The sequence below is a fragment of the Amblyomma maculatum genome, chromosome 10 (genome assembly GCF_055883805.1).
Source record: "Amblyomma maculatum isolate TAMU_Amacu chromosome 10, ASM5588380v1, whole genome shotgun sequence".
Classification (NCBI taxonomy): Eukaryota; Metazoa; Arthropoda; class Arachnida; order Ixodida; family Ixodidae; genus Amblyomma; species Amblyomma maculatum.
In genome coordinates this window covers 22149803-22164406 of record NC_139353.1, presented here as the reverse complement: position 1 = coordinate 22164406, position 14604 = coordinate 22149803, and the positions used below count along the sequence as shown (strand labels likewise).

The following is a 14604-nucleotide window of genomic DNA, read 5'->3' as shown; positions in this document are numbered from 1 at the left end:
ATACAATAATGTGCTAGGCATCATTACAAATGATAAAACACGAACCCAAAAATTAGGTACTATTTTGCAAGCTGGTTTAGCGAGCAACGCGGGCAAACTTCAAAGCTGCGAGACGAACAGGCAAGTTTTGGGTTTGATGAGTAGCAATTAAAATAACAGGGGTGCTTAATAGCGCATGCAGCTCGTTTTCTCACCCCATCATTGTTTATACATCTGTTTATTTCCCTGTTGTTCTCTTTTTTTTTTTTTTGTCAATATGGAGGTTATAACAGATCTTCAGCGCGTTTAACATCACAGAGAACTCGCAACAAAGCAATACCCTCGTCCCGTGGGGGATGGTGGTAGGCTTCAAGATAACCATCAAAACAAAATGTGTTTACATCTGTCGTACAAATGATGAAGCTTGAAAGCAAACATTCTGCTTCACGTGTGATGACAGCTGCAATGGCAATGTGACGTTACACTGTGTTATTCATCTGCGACGCCATGAGCACGCACAGTTGGGTAGTTCGCGTGGCTGGGCACATGGTAGCAACTACTAGAATTTTTCGTTAGGCATGTCGTATTCCTTACACCCTTTTCGCATTACTGAAATGTTTGTGGCTGCACCCGTCGGCCACTGATATTCGCGCTGTATGCATAAAAAGTTCCTTTACACTCTGTAATACTCACGTCGTCGGCTGTGATGAAGAAGTTCCAGGGCAGCAGGGAACCAATGCCGAAGAGGAACATGGTGAAGTTGACGAAGTGGTACCTGGAGAATAAATAAATGGGGTTCACGCGACCTGTGTGCGCTACTAGTTTCTGCTCTCATTGCGAACCGTGAAACCTCTTCATTTAGCCGATAGCGCTATTGTGACCTCGGAGTTCGCAGTTTCATGGGCTGCGATAAAATGCCGAGCAAGGACCCTGCAGCCAAATCAGTGCTATATTCCGTTACGACGCAATCCTGTGAACAAGCCTGGAACCAGGCGAGGGGTACGCGACACCAGTTAGTACCTCGATTGATTACCGGTGCTGCAGTATACATACATCCGCAAGTAATATGAACAGTAACGCAGGAGTACGCGTTCTTCTGACCGCCCAGCCCTGACCGTTGTCGAAAGTAGGCACGCCCCTCCCTATCATTCATAACGGTATGCAGAAAACAGTAAAGAGAACACTGTGTTAATTGCCGCCTGCGATCAGAATCGTAAGTCATGGCGCGCACAATTTTAGCGCTGCGCCCAGACAGGAAGCTGCTATACGCTCCCCAATATGAGATGGCGATGCGTCTCTAAACTGAAATCTAGCAACAACGGTCCGCTTACTTTTCGTGTCACCCCTAGCTTTTCACGCATAATTGAATTCAGGTACCAAAGCGGAAAACGAAATCTCGAGGGTTTCGCATGGTAGGCCTGGACTCATTTATTTGACTATAGATAATATAGTCGAACAAAGTGTTCGAAACTAGGACGCATGTTTTAGGTGTACTAGCATGAATTCATTCGAACTATATAGATACGAAACTTTCGGACTTACACAGAGATCGAAATAATGAAGTGCGATAATGGAGGAAGGAAGTGCGATCATTTTTTAACGCAGAGTTTGGCAGCTCCAAAGCATTAGTTCTATTAAACCGGAAGAAGCGAGTTGTGAATGATGAGAATCCTATACCTAGCTTTAAACTGGCCCTTGAGGCTGCATGCCAGTCCAACTGTTGGGGCTATTAAATTAGCGCAAAAATATGATGCCCCGCTAAGGACAGCTCACTCGCTTAAAAGCTTCTTGTGGCCACCGGCACGCGAGAGGTTTGCGGTTTTGTAGTTCCCTCGATATCCCGAACGACTTTGACCTTGGCCGTTCGTCTCCTCCTCTGCACCGCGAAGAGGGTACACAGCCTCACCGCTGTTTATCGCCGACTGGGCTTTATGGACTCGTGAATGGCCACGCTTTGCTGCCGTCCCGTGATGCTACATTCCCATGGTACGACATCTGGACTGACATATAACTTTCTTTTCAGCTGTAATGCGAAAATACACCCTGGCGCAGATTACCTTCTCGTGACGCTGCTGTGAAGCGGGTGTTGATATGATGGAACACATAGAATATTCGCGAACCGTTCGCGTTGGCGTCGGCTTGGCGTCACTCAGGGAATTTTAGCGTAACGGTGACGTACTAGCACAGAGGTATAGCGGTTTACCGGGAGACCACTCCAATAGTTGAAAACCTTTTGCTTGCAACCGAGTTTTGGGGTGTCCGCGTGAGGCACATGCGGGCTTTGCTCGTTCGCAGCGCGTATGACTGTATAATGGTTGAGGCGAGTTAATTATTGTAACAGAGTATTTTAATACACTTTTCTTGCTCGTCAAGAAACTTCTGCGCATCACCGCGCTGCTGTGCTGAGGGACACAAGAACATCTAATGACTCTACTTCACTCTGTCCCGCAGACTCAGACGCGTGCAGTACTAGAGCACTGTTGTTGTTGTTGCCCTCATAAAAATGGCGTGACTCAGTGGTCGCACAGTTCGTAATCCTTTAGGATAAGTACAAACGCGCAGCAAAAAGTATTGACTTTGAGAGTATATTGTTAAAATTATATGAGTAGCACATAATTGGGTTCCGCTGCTTGTATAACTTTTTTGCACTGTTGATGACGCGTTTAGTAAACACAGTAAACACACACAGGATTTCTGCTATAGTGGACTACTTAACCTACTCAATTCTGGCGTTTCTCATATAGTTACTGTTTCTGCCCCTAGCTTTTCGAATCCTCGCAAATTTATCGTGACCGGAATAAAAAACTAAAAAGGTCAAATGACCTTGATCGTAGTGTCGTGTGGAATATTGTCTTGCTGTCGATTCGTCACCTTTCCCACCAACCTATCCTTGATCGACAGCATAGAAACCTTCCCTCTGCGTGAACCGCACATTACAGTGAATGACCTCTTGTGTGACGAACAATCTTATCCGCAGATGGAGTCAGAGTGAGCGCTTGTTAGCTGTGTATGCCACTTTGCCACTTACGGGTCTCTGGGTCCCGGAGGCGCCGGCATCCTCGCAGCGGCTACTTCTCCCGAACTGCAACAATGAAAGAAAGAGATGCGGTTCGCTGGTGCGGCCTTCTGCGCACGCACGCACGCACGCACGCACGCACGCACGCACGCACGCACGCACGCACGCACGCACGCGCGCACACACACACACACACACACACACACACACACACACACACACACACACACACACACACACACACACACACACACACACACACACACACACACACACACACACACACACACACACACACACACACACACACACACACACACACACACACACACACACACACACACTTTCCGGAGCCCTCCACAAACCTACTCAGCGTACGCACAAGCAGTGTACGCATAAGTTGTGAGTCATGCTTCCACAGTGTTGCCATTAATCAAAATGGTTGGCTGGCTTGTGGGGTTTAACGTCCCAAAGCGACTCAGGCTATGAGAGACGACGCCTTAGTGGAGGACTCCGGAAATTTTGACCACCTGGGGTTCTTTAACGTGCACTGACATAGCACAGCACACGGGCACCTTGCTTTTCGCCTCCATCGAAAATGGTGCACAGGAACACGTCCAAATATAGCTCGGCCGGTAACTCGGTGAAACCTGGAGTACTATGGCCATCCGTTCACCCTCACATGACCACCTCGGTTTAGACAACACACCTCAGACAAAACTTGCAGGACAGCGACATAGGCAAGTATATACTGTATCGGCAGAGCTACAGAGTACAGATATACTGCCAGAATGCTTCTAAGAAATATTGGTAAGCTGCTGTTCACAATTGAAAATTATCTTTAAAATGTACTTCAACGCATTATCTTCCTCTTAGTAATATATATTTTTTCCAAGCAGGAATTAATACTTCGCTCTGCAGTGTGTACTTGCTTGCTATTTCCGACACCTCTCTACGTACTTAAACTATTGCATCTTCTCTGTAATAAAACCTTAGCAGAGATACAGCATCAGTAAATTCAAGTTTACTGGAGTTGTATCCGCTCTTTTTCTAGAATATAGAATATGTAGCTCTTCCTTCAACCCTGCAGGCGCTTACCGCTCTCAGTGAATAAAAGCTTAGAGCTTGGGCCTCCATGCCTAAAAAACCTGTCTGATCGGTATTCTTTCAGTCTTCCTGGGGAGGTTTGGCCGCTGTGCAATTCCTGTAAATATTTCTCGGCGTATTCACATGAGTTCACATTACTTGTTACTTATGCAGTGCCTGCATGACTGATGATATTCTAACTGAAAAAGAAAAGCCTTCTTATTATGCTATGTATACAGGAGCTGGCTACATCATGAGTGAATCTCTTCGACCTGGTTAATGGCGTGAACATCGTCTATAGTTCTCTCCACTTTTTCTGCAAACCTGCCCCTCGCGTTGACCAGTTGAATGTGCTCAGGTCTCATCAGCAATCACTTCAACTTTTTTTTTTAATTCATCAAGCATTGCGTCAGAGGGTATCACGTGGAAAGGAACATACTGAAATGAAAAACAAAGCAAACGCAGTAAAATGAAGATAATTTTTAACCTAAAGGTTATTCAACAAGTGGTTTTAGTTGCGCAAGAACGGCCGCAATGGAACGTTGGCAGCAAGATTTCGGGGAAAGTATTACAAGAAAGGGATGCTAAGGTAACCGGTCTGAATGTTTTCTAGTTATTTAGCGAAGTTTGCGTATAAATATAGCTGATGCGGGGAAGGAAATGTTCAGCGAGTCTAGTTTGTGTTTTAAAACGGCGCTAAAAGCCGTTGAGACACAGTTCAAGAAACGTGCAGGCGATGGGAGCTATGTAATTAAGTTCTCGCTAAAAAAGGTTTTTTTTTTCCTCAAAGTTATGAGGCCAGGTATAATGGCCCTGCCATGCAAGTAACTGATGTGTTGTTGTCAAAAAAAAAAAAATGTAATCGTGCATTTGTGTTTGATTTGATCTTATCTTATCTACAAAAATATCGTCTGCTATAGCTGTCCGTACGGCCTACATACTTTGGTTCTGCAGCATGTGGCAGGGTGAGCTTAAAATTCAAACAGATGGTTTCCCTGCACTGTCAGCTCACGAAACCATTGAACGAGGTATACAGTGTTCAAAATGTTTTGCCGCACATGTTGTAGCTTTTTCTTTATCAACAGATATGATTAATGATGTACTCGAACGAAATGCTTGAATCAGCGAAGGTGAACTGGGGTATTTAACAGCCAGACTTCTTGTGATATAAATATACTTCTGAGACGTTCAAAAAGCCAGTGTTGACGGATATCAGTAAAAGAAGTGACCGTGTTAGCTAGTAGCTGGTTAAATTCTAACTATTTTAGTTAGGCACCTGGTCGCAATTGGAGGTTTGTAGCGCGCGTTAGCTTGCTGCATCACATTTCAGAATTGCGAACATGCAATTACTTTCAGCACTATTACAGAATAATATCTTTTTTTCGTCTCGCGCCCTTTTTGAAGAACACTCTGCCACTACCTGCAACGGCAGGCAGGGGTTGGCGACGCAGACAACGTCAAAGACGACGACGTGCAATGCAGGGCATGATGCATCGTCGCTCAGCATCGCGGGTGCAGGGAGTGACTAGGCGCAGCGAGGGAATCAGGCAAGAGAGTTTAGGGAGCTGGTTAGGGATGTAGGGAAGACGCACGGCCCGTCATTCATTCACAAACCAGACAAGTATATAAGCCGGAAGTGGGAGCTAGCACGCGTTAGCTTCGTTAGCGTAGCCAGGTACAGTCAGCGGGTATACAGGGTGGAGTTTAGGTGTGTATGGCTTGTTTGTAATCAGACGTTACGGCTTATGATGGGCGAACTGCGATGCAGTTTGGAAGTTGAGTGGGATGGCTGGGCAGGTTGTGTAATAGGAGACCTGTAGTGCACAGACGACGACGACGACATGGTCGCGCAGACCCACATCCATACAGCCATGTCTATAAAGCTCCTAAACCTTTAGCTTTTATCGCCCCCCCCCCCCCCCTGAACCACAATACAGAAAAACAAACAAACTGTGTGGCACTTTGGACCACTAAATTGCGATAAGGCGAAAGCCTTTGTTTGAAACTTCGCTGTTTCGTGGTTTTACTGCATCTACTTCTATAGGCTGCGTGGTGCGGCGTTCGAGGAAGTGCCAAATGAAGGGCGCCACACGGACGCCTGAATCGGTATGACGCGATAGCGTAAGCTACCAGCCAACATATAAAGCACCGCTTTAACCAAGCCGATATGAGCGTGTGCGTGGCCTAGGAATCACGTGAATGCAAGGGTCTTGACAGGCTGATTCTGATGCCATCCGCCCATGTGAAAGGAGAGGCCCGAGTTGGCAGCGCCTGCCAAACGATAGAGCCCTGTGATTGGTCGAGACCTCTATGATGTCATCCCCACCTCAGCCAATCAGAGCGCCGCCAAAAGCGTGACACTTTTGCTGACAACGATGAGCCATTAAAGGCTTTCGTCTCAATACCACATACACTATATATATATATATATATATATATATATATATATATATATATATATATATATATATATATATATATATATATATATGCCAAGACGTACTTGGACAGCGCTGCCTTTGAATAGAAGGTTATGACTGCATCTTTCTTCTCTCATGGCACACCACTCTGCTGATGAGAATGACGATGCCGTTTACGCTCGAGAACACTCCCTCTTCTCCGTCTGCGTCTATCGCTCTGACATTGCTCCCGCAGAGTGCAGAGCGTCGCTGGTCTCTCTATCTTTGCTTCATATAACTATACAGCCTCGACACTTCTGGTTTTTTAACACGCTCATGCAAATGTGGTCGAGCGGCGCGGATGTGGCTCACGGACACTTCAGCTCTCGGGAAAATTGCACTCGCTACGTGTATGTAGCAGCGGAGGCACACGGCGATAACACTGTCACCTAGGTCCGCGCACGCGGGTTCTATAAAACACTACAGTGCCCCTGCAGTCATACGCGAATTAGAGTTTCTCCCTGAAGGAACTCGAGGCGAGGAACATCGTAAAGAGGAGAGTGAGGGCGTCTGCTAAAGATAAGCGAGGCCAGCTATTTCTCTTCGCTCGTTCGACAGCAGCGAGTTGTACTGCTGACGCTGCTCAAGAGGCGGGCCTCTCTATGGCTTATAATCGGTCGCGAGGCTTGCCACAGCCCCGTTTTTACGACGAGATGCTGATGTTTACATAGGATGGAGGTGCGGGCTCAGTCAGTGTGCTTAGAGAGGAGAGAGGGGTGTCAACGCTATAACGCGTCGCCTGTCTCGGAGAAGCTTCACCGTTGTCGGCTGAACGTGCAGAAAAGGAAACTGCCATCCTGCCACGATAATGATTCTGGCGGGCAGTAATGGTGTTTATAATGCCAATAGGAGAAACCTAAGAAGGGGATAAATACAATTTCAGCGCCGCCATGGTGGGAGGATTTTATGCCAATCCTCGAACAGTTTTCAGTATACGTGCTGAAAAAAACAAAACAAAAACTAATTTCTAGCGCGCTTACATCCATTGAGTGCGTGCTAAAATTTGAGAACAGCATGTACGTATACGAAAGAACTTTTGATAGATCAATTTACTGCTCTGCTTGCGATATGAAGTTCAAAAGAGATGTTCAAGCTCGGACGTTTGCGTGAAGATCCGTCGGGTGCCTACTTTGAGATGTCAGCTGTCACCCGAGATTCTAATGTATGATACTTGCAGTATGAAAAACACAAAGCGTGCCGCTACGTTCTTGTACATGTGCCGATTAAGCAGAAATAAATAATTTGCAGGAAGATCAAATTTCTGCACTGGTCAAGACAACATTAATACAGATGTCATTCACAGTCATCCCCATGGACGCACGTTAGTTGAACAGCGCTCTAGAATTAACGCGTATATTAAGCTTATAGTCACTGAAAGCAAGCTAAGGAAAGGGATATGTTACGTCTTTTTTCATGATTGTGTTGATTATGAGAGCAATCGGGTACCTTAAAGTTGTTTTCAAAAAATGCAATGTGCATGCAGTGCATAAACGGCTTAAACTTTATAAACTTAATTCTGCTTAGTGCATTGTTTAGGAACAAGTCCGCCGATGGGGCGCGTATTTTTCTCCTATAGGTGGCTGAGAAAAAGATAAATGTTACCCGCAGTATGCGTCTTTTTGTCTTCCGTCATGCCTGTATTGGAAGCTCTCAAAGAAACGAGAGCTGTTATAATAAACTTAACATAGTTTGGAGCTATATTAATTGGGAACATATTCACGAACTATGAAAGCGAATATCAGTCAAAGAAATATGTATTATAATGACGTATATGGCCTCCATCAGAAGGTCCCGTAGTCAATTCTTGGCCATAGGAAGATATTTTTCCCTCATATTCTTTTTTGCTAAGAGCCGAATTTAGGAAAATATTTAATCCAACTTTTGGAGTATGCAAGAGTGGACCAAGGCTTAATGGTGAAACATTACAAGCTCATCAAATGTTTCCGAGGCCCGACAGCATAAACACATGTAACACACAAATTAACATGATGCAACAATGCATAGTGACCGCGAGCTCTCACAATGACAGAACGCCAGGTGGCAGGCTGTCAAACTACGGCCGTCGGCAATCAACACAGCTGTTAGGAGGAAAATTACAGTTAAGAAACAAAACAAGTATAACAGTACAAAAAGCTAACCGACATGTGCGATCGTAAAATAGTTTTGAACATTTTAATACAAGAATCATGTTTTGATGACACACTGTCACATTTGTTCAAAACAGAAGTAATAATGAGTTGAAACGTTCGTCCCACTTTTATGGTTTGCTCATTCTGATCATGTATTCAGCGAATTAATCAGCTTTAGAGCAGGGACAAGTTAGAGATAAGCAGTTTTGGTGTCATGAAAAGAATAAATATTTACCATGTCATAACATCAAACGGTATTGAATATTCAAAAATAATGTCTATTGACTGCATGGAGTAGGCATGTACCATAGTTTCCTTCGTCTAAATAAAGTTTTCGTCCCTTTTTCTTTCTTTTTTTTTTGCTGGTAAGTGATATATGAACTAAATTTTGTCGTTTTGAACAAAACTTTATGAAAATAACAGAAATAGCGTAAATAAGATTAGCGCGCGAGGAACGGTCAATTTTAGTTGAGTACTGAGAGGGGCATTCCGAAAGGTAACCAAATTACTATTACAGTTTTAACAATACGAACCATATACCCATTCTGTTTTATACCAGGATCAAATGCCATTGACGCCGTACGTCTAATGGTGACAACTCCGCATCGTAATCACGTCGCACAGGTTGGTTGCTCCGTGTATTAATTTCATAATTTACGGATTTATGTGACGCAGTCTCGGACATTTTTGGTATATACAAAATTTCCGTTTACTTCCAAGCACTCGTCAAAGCACTTTGCTTAGCTGTATTTATCCGAAACAAAAACTCCAAACCCCCTTCCCCCTCCCCCTTCCCCGCTTTCTCTCTCTTTCTTTTTAAGCGTGGCTTACAAATGCCGTGTGAAAAACATAGACATTGAAGCATCCAATGACAATCTGAGAACGGAAACAATGAGGTGTGTTTTTGCTGTTTTGCGATCGAGAAACAGGTGAACCCAGCGATAACAAAGTCTACTGTGGCGGCGCAAATCTTCATTGTCCCAAAAAAGGGACAGGGAGTGCTTTCGCCTCTGACGCATGTGTTCTACTTTTTACAGCGTCTCACTTGTTTGACCTTCAAATCATGCACAGCTTCAAGCACGTCGCGTGCATATGTTGAGGGCAGCCGATGTTGGTGCAACATTGTCATGCATAGCAGATGATGCGAAGATGCAGTTGTCAATAAATCGAAGGTTGCTATTTTTTTAAAAAGCGAAAGCCTTTCTTGGGCGCCGTGTATCGAAAGTGTGATCAGAGAACATCCATCGCACTTAAGAAAAAAAAAAAAATCTGTAGTCTCCACCGGAAATCGAACCATCGAACCACTCACTATACATTTGACCTCTAGTTGAGCACGCATGTTGTTCTACCTGAACCTATGGTGGATTCAAGGGCAGTAATGTATTGAAACGGGTAAAACAAAAGCAGGTACCAGCAGCTGCTTCTTTTTTAAGTTACACATTAAAACGTTGAGCGTGAAAACATTTTTGAAAAAAAAAAAAAAAAAAGGACTGCTCCTTCATTGGAATCCTGATTGTTTGATTTGGAAGCAGTTGGAGACAATTGATCATACAATATTGCATTGTTGGGAAGGCGCGCACTTATGTGACGTCTTGCAAAGAACAATTAAGAAAGGCATTCCACTGGACCCGTATGGGATACGAGTTCTCTGTGTAGAAAACGACGAGGGAATGCCTTATGATATAATAATGTTTATTGACCCGCACGCTATTTGGCGTTCGAGCATGGCTGGATACCATTGTGAACCAGATGCTAGGCCAGCTCGAATATACTTCCGTGTAAAACATGCACTGGTTTGCGGAAATTAAGAAAAAGGTGATCAATTTTCTGAATGTCTTTTGATTGTAGAGCCTCTGTTGTCCCCGAGGGAATTTTAATATGGCGAAGCCAGCTGTATTTGGTTGATTATAAAATTTCTACATGCAAGGGGATCATTGTAAATGTCATTTTGTGTTGTGTGTATTGTGGCGGAGACAGGGAATAGAGAAAAAATAAATCTACGGCGGGCTCATAAGGAACAAATCGCAATTCTTGTCTAGCGTGAGGATTATAGTAGCGATGAAAACGACGGTATAGTTAGTGATGGCGACAATAATGGTAATAGCGATGACAATGACGCTGCAGTTAGTGACAATGTTGATGATAGTAGCATGAAAATGACGGTGCTTCAGTGGACGATGATATTGCTGATAGTAGCGATAGTAATGATGATGACAGTCCCGACAAACATGACGATGCAATTTAGTTCTGTAAAGTGGTTTTCGCTCTTTCCCCTCTTAAGCAGACTTAAGTCACAGTAAGCAACCTTCAAAAAAACACAGCAGTGCACAGTAATTATCATGGTCACTATAATGGTCAATTCCATACTGCAGATACTTTACAAACCACTCTGCCGCTGTAAGAAATAGATGACGAGCGTAACCGCACGAATTTTTGTTGCCGTTTTGCACGCGCCAAAGCCGATATTGACGCTCAGGCATTCCATTGGGCTCACCAGTATCGTTGCTATTTGCGTATTGTGTATTTGCGTAAAACCTGCCAGCGGTGCCTCGCAGATAGAATTTGCATAAGAGTCGAATAGCAGTCAAGTATGTATGCTTCAGAACCAATACATGAAAAAAAAAAGCGGTATTGCAGGACGCCGGCGCTTAGCTCTCTCGAGAGACGAAGACGCCGATGTGGTGTACCTCGTAGATGATCGAATAGACAAAAAAAAACAGCAACAACAAATAGCAAACAAAACAAACAAAGACGATATTCGCGCACAAGCTGAACAGAAGAATACAAGAACGTTTATTCGATAAACAATTGTTCTCTATTACGCACGCAAACTTATGTTTACGGGGCTCAGGTTGTTGTCATGCTAAACCTGTTGCGGTGTATGGAAATTGAAGTTGCATTTTTTGCAAGATTATTTCGTGTGTCGCGTTTTTTTATTATTATGTTTTCGGAGGACAGGCCTTAGTCAGGTGTGCATAACACCTGTTGCCTGTCCTGTCCGGGTTTATTTACTTTAATGAAACCAAAAATAAATTAAATTCCCTTCACTTTTGTGTACAATGGATTCATTGTTTGTTTAAATAAAAAAATAGTTGCGGTTTAACTGGTTAAACCTAGTTGAATCGCGATAGCAACGGCGGAAGCTTCTTTTGCCTCCTACATTATTCCCCTATAACGCCCTATCAGTGTAAGGTGCTGCATTATTGGGGACACTTAAGCTCATCCTTTAAGGGTATGACGCGAGAGTGTAAGTTACCAGCCTTCTTCTTCTGCTCCTCCGCCTCCTCCTACTCGGCTGTTCAAGGTCAAGCGTGGCGTCCGCCGGGGATACGCGACAGCTCGAAAGCTGGCGCAGTATAAAAAAAAAAAAAAAGGGTGAACACGGAAGAAGCGACAAAATCGCGTGTTCGAGCATGCCCATGCGGCTGTTTGAGATTGAACGATGCATTGGATTCAGTAATAGAGGTCAGGGAGACTTGTTGGCATATGCTTTAAACAGTTAACTAATGCCAAAATAAAGGAAGTTGACTGCTTAGTTTTATTCCGAAGGCAGTTTAATCAGATGTTATATCAGAGCTCGAAACCTTATTTTCCCGCTGACATACCGCATGCACTCCAGTATGATGTGAAGCAAAACAATGCAACTAACGTAGTTCTGAATGACATTACCGCGAACACGTTTGGAAGTGTTGAGGACAGAATTTAACTGCAACAACAGCTAGGCCGGATGGGATGCATTTAAACACATCGCCCTCATTGTTGTCCTCATGCATACAAGAATCAAATCATGCTAGGCGTGCAAGGGCGAGCTTAGTACGGGGTAAGGGTCTGAGGACACATACTCTGAAGCAAATTTTTAGCGGTAAGTACTTACACTCACCCAGTTTTGGTTTACAAAATTAGTTTGGTTTGTTTTGGTTTATGAGCTAGAATATTAATACCGTTTCTTGGGCTAGTTGGTTCATATTTGTACTGTGAAAAACTGCGCCGAAATAAACACACCACAAGAAAGAAGACGGGACAAAGGCAGATAAGGCACGACTCTCCGTTTACAAAGTGTTCTGTTGGAGTGGTCTATGCTATTCCCTTGACGTGTGGAAAGTTGTACGTAGGCCAAACTGGCCGATGCATCAAAGAGCGTTTGGGGGAACATGCACGAAATTTGTCAGATTTAAAAGACAAGTACGCACATTTGGTTGCGCACGTAATCAACTGCAACGGATGCGGGGCCAGGTTGAATGAGACCAAGATTCTTGGAAAGAGTAAGGATAAAACGGCACGTGTTAGTTTGGAGGCTTTCTACATTGAGAAGTTTGACAGCAGGTGTATCAGCATCCCCTCATTATCTATTCTGGCCTCCGAAATTAGGTTTTTAGATTCTGTTATCCATTAACCGGGTTTTCCTTGCGTCCTCGATGGTCGATTGATGATTTCCCCTATCTTTCTCCCCATCCTTCTTTCCCTTTGGAAACTTCGCCTATATAAGATCACTCGTGGGTTTCAATAAACTCAGTTGTGAGTAAGCGCCTTTGTCCCGTCTTCTTTCTTGTGGTGTGTTTATTTCGGCGCAGTTTTTCACAGTACAATTATGAGCTAGAGCATGCGCTATCGGGCGAGCTGCGGTAGAATGAGCACGCGAATAAGCGAAGCTGTGTTTTTAAACGGTTCCCGAGTGCACTTGACCAATACGGCCACCGAGAACAAGACGTCCTCCTAAAAATGTCCCCATTTGTGAAGTTGGAGAGAATCTTGCTCAGACGAGTGAGATATCAGGCGTACCGTAACGTCGATGTTTTTCTGACCGGCGTGGTCCCGTGTCGTCTGATAATGTTCTAAAGGGATATTTTGGCTTTAAAACACCTCAAGATGCAATCGAAGATATAAGAGCCATCCTGAAGGAAGTTGAAAATTCTTTGCTCGGAGTCAATTGCCGTATGAAACAAGGAGAACAAAAACCGGGAACTAACTTTTTTTTTTTGGCAGGTTTAAACAGCAGCTCTCGCTTAGAAAGGTTTCGAATGTACCGTAAAAAGCAAGACACATTAAAAGATAAACGACCAACTATTTGCGTGGTTCATGTAATTAAATAGTTTAAAGGGATTCGAACTGCTTACAGCAAGAACCGTACAAAACCAGAGTGCTAGCCGATTTGTTCTCAGAAGCAATGGTATTCGGGGGCTGCTAATTGTGTTCTTACCCTTAGATTTCTCACAAATATTCAATTTTTCATTACGTGGCAGAGTTTACCACCTGCATCAGTCGATATTGTCGACCATAAACCCTGACTGCCCATTGGAGGGTCAAATTTTAAAGTTAAAGCTCAGCTACTTTGGTCATCTGATGAGAAGAGAGGAGTCGCTGGAGAAAGATTTGATGTTGGGAAAGGTTGAGGGTCGCCGGAGAAGGGGTAGGCAGCGAACGCGATGGTTAGATGGCATCCTCGAGGCACTGCAGATGAAGTTACGTGATGTTAGGAAGATAGTGAGAGACCGGAAAGCGTGGCGTGACATGGTCCATAGGATCACGAAGAGTCGGACACGACTGAACGACTGAACTGAACTGTGCCATTTACAGTTCGGAACCACTCTTTTTTCACGGCAGGAGTCATTTCAGGAGTATAGGTAGCAATTAAGAAAAGAAGCCAAAGAGGCGGGGAGAGCACCGCTTCGGCTCTGGCCTGTACCGTCGTGCTTCCAGCTGTATTGCCGATGGAGGCTGTATGAGGACGTCGTTGGGGTCTTCATCGTTGAGTCTGCGAAGCTCATCGGGTGTGCCATTGAGGGCTTCCAGGGATCTGGAAACAAAAATCTTGTGAAATTTCACAAGACGAAAAAGCGATACTGCGCAGATCAGAAACCTTCTGTGCCTGTCCATTAGGGATCTGTCTCAACTTTAGAAGGTCGCATTTGTCTCAGACTGGAACTCCATTGCCCCG

At 44.3% G+C, this 14604-nt stretch overlaps 1 protein-coding gene across 2 annotated transcripts in view; it reads right to left on the bottom strand.

Moving 5' to 3' along the window:
• Positions 1-14604, bottom strand: part of LOC146175824 (equilibrative nucleoside transporter 2-like) — an 83772-nt gene that overhangs the window by 25991 nt on the left and 43177 nt on the right. The window contains exons 2-4 of one of the 2 annotated variants that reach the window (XM_084582176.1): positions 14353-14463; positions 3008-3061; positions 673-754 (exon numbers count right to left, since the gene is read on the bottom strand). In XM_084582176.1, the coding sequence (XP_084438302.1) occupies positions 673-754; positions 3008-3061; positions 14353-14463 (247 nt within the window). The remainder of the gene's footprint in view (positions 1-672; positions 755-3007; positions 3062-14352; positions 14464-14604) is intronic. The other variant, XM_084582177.1, reaches the window with a different exon arrangement.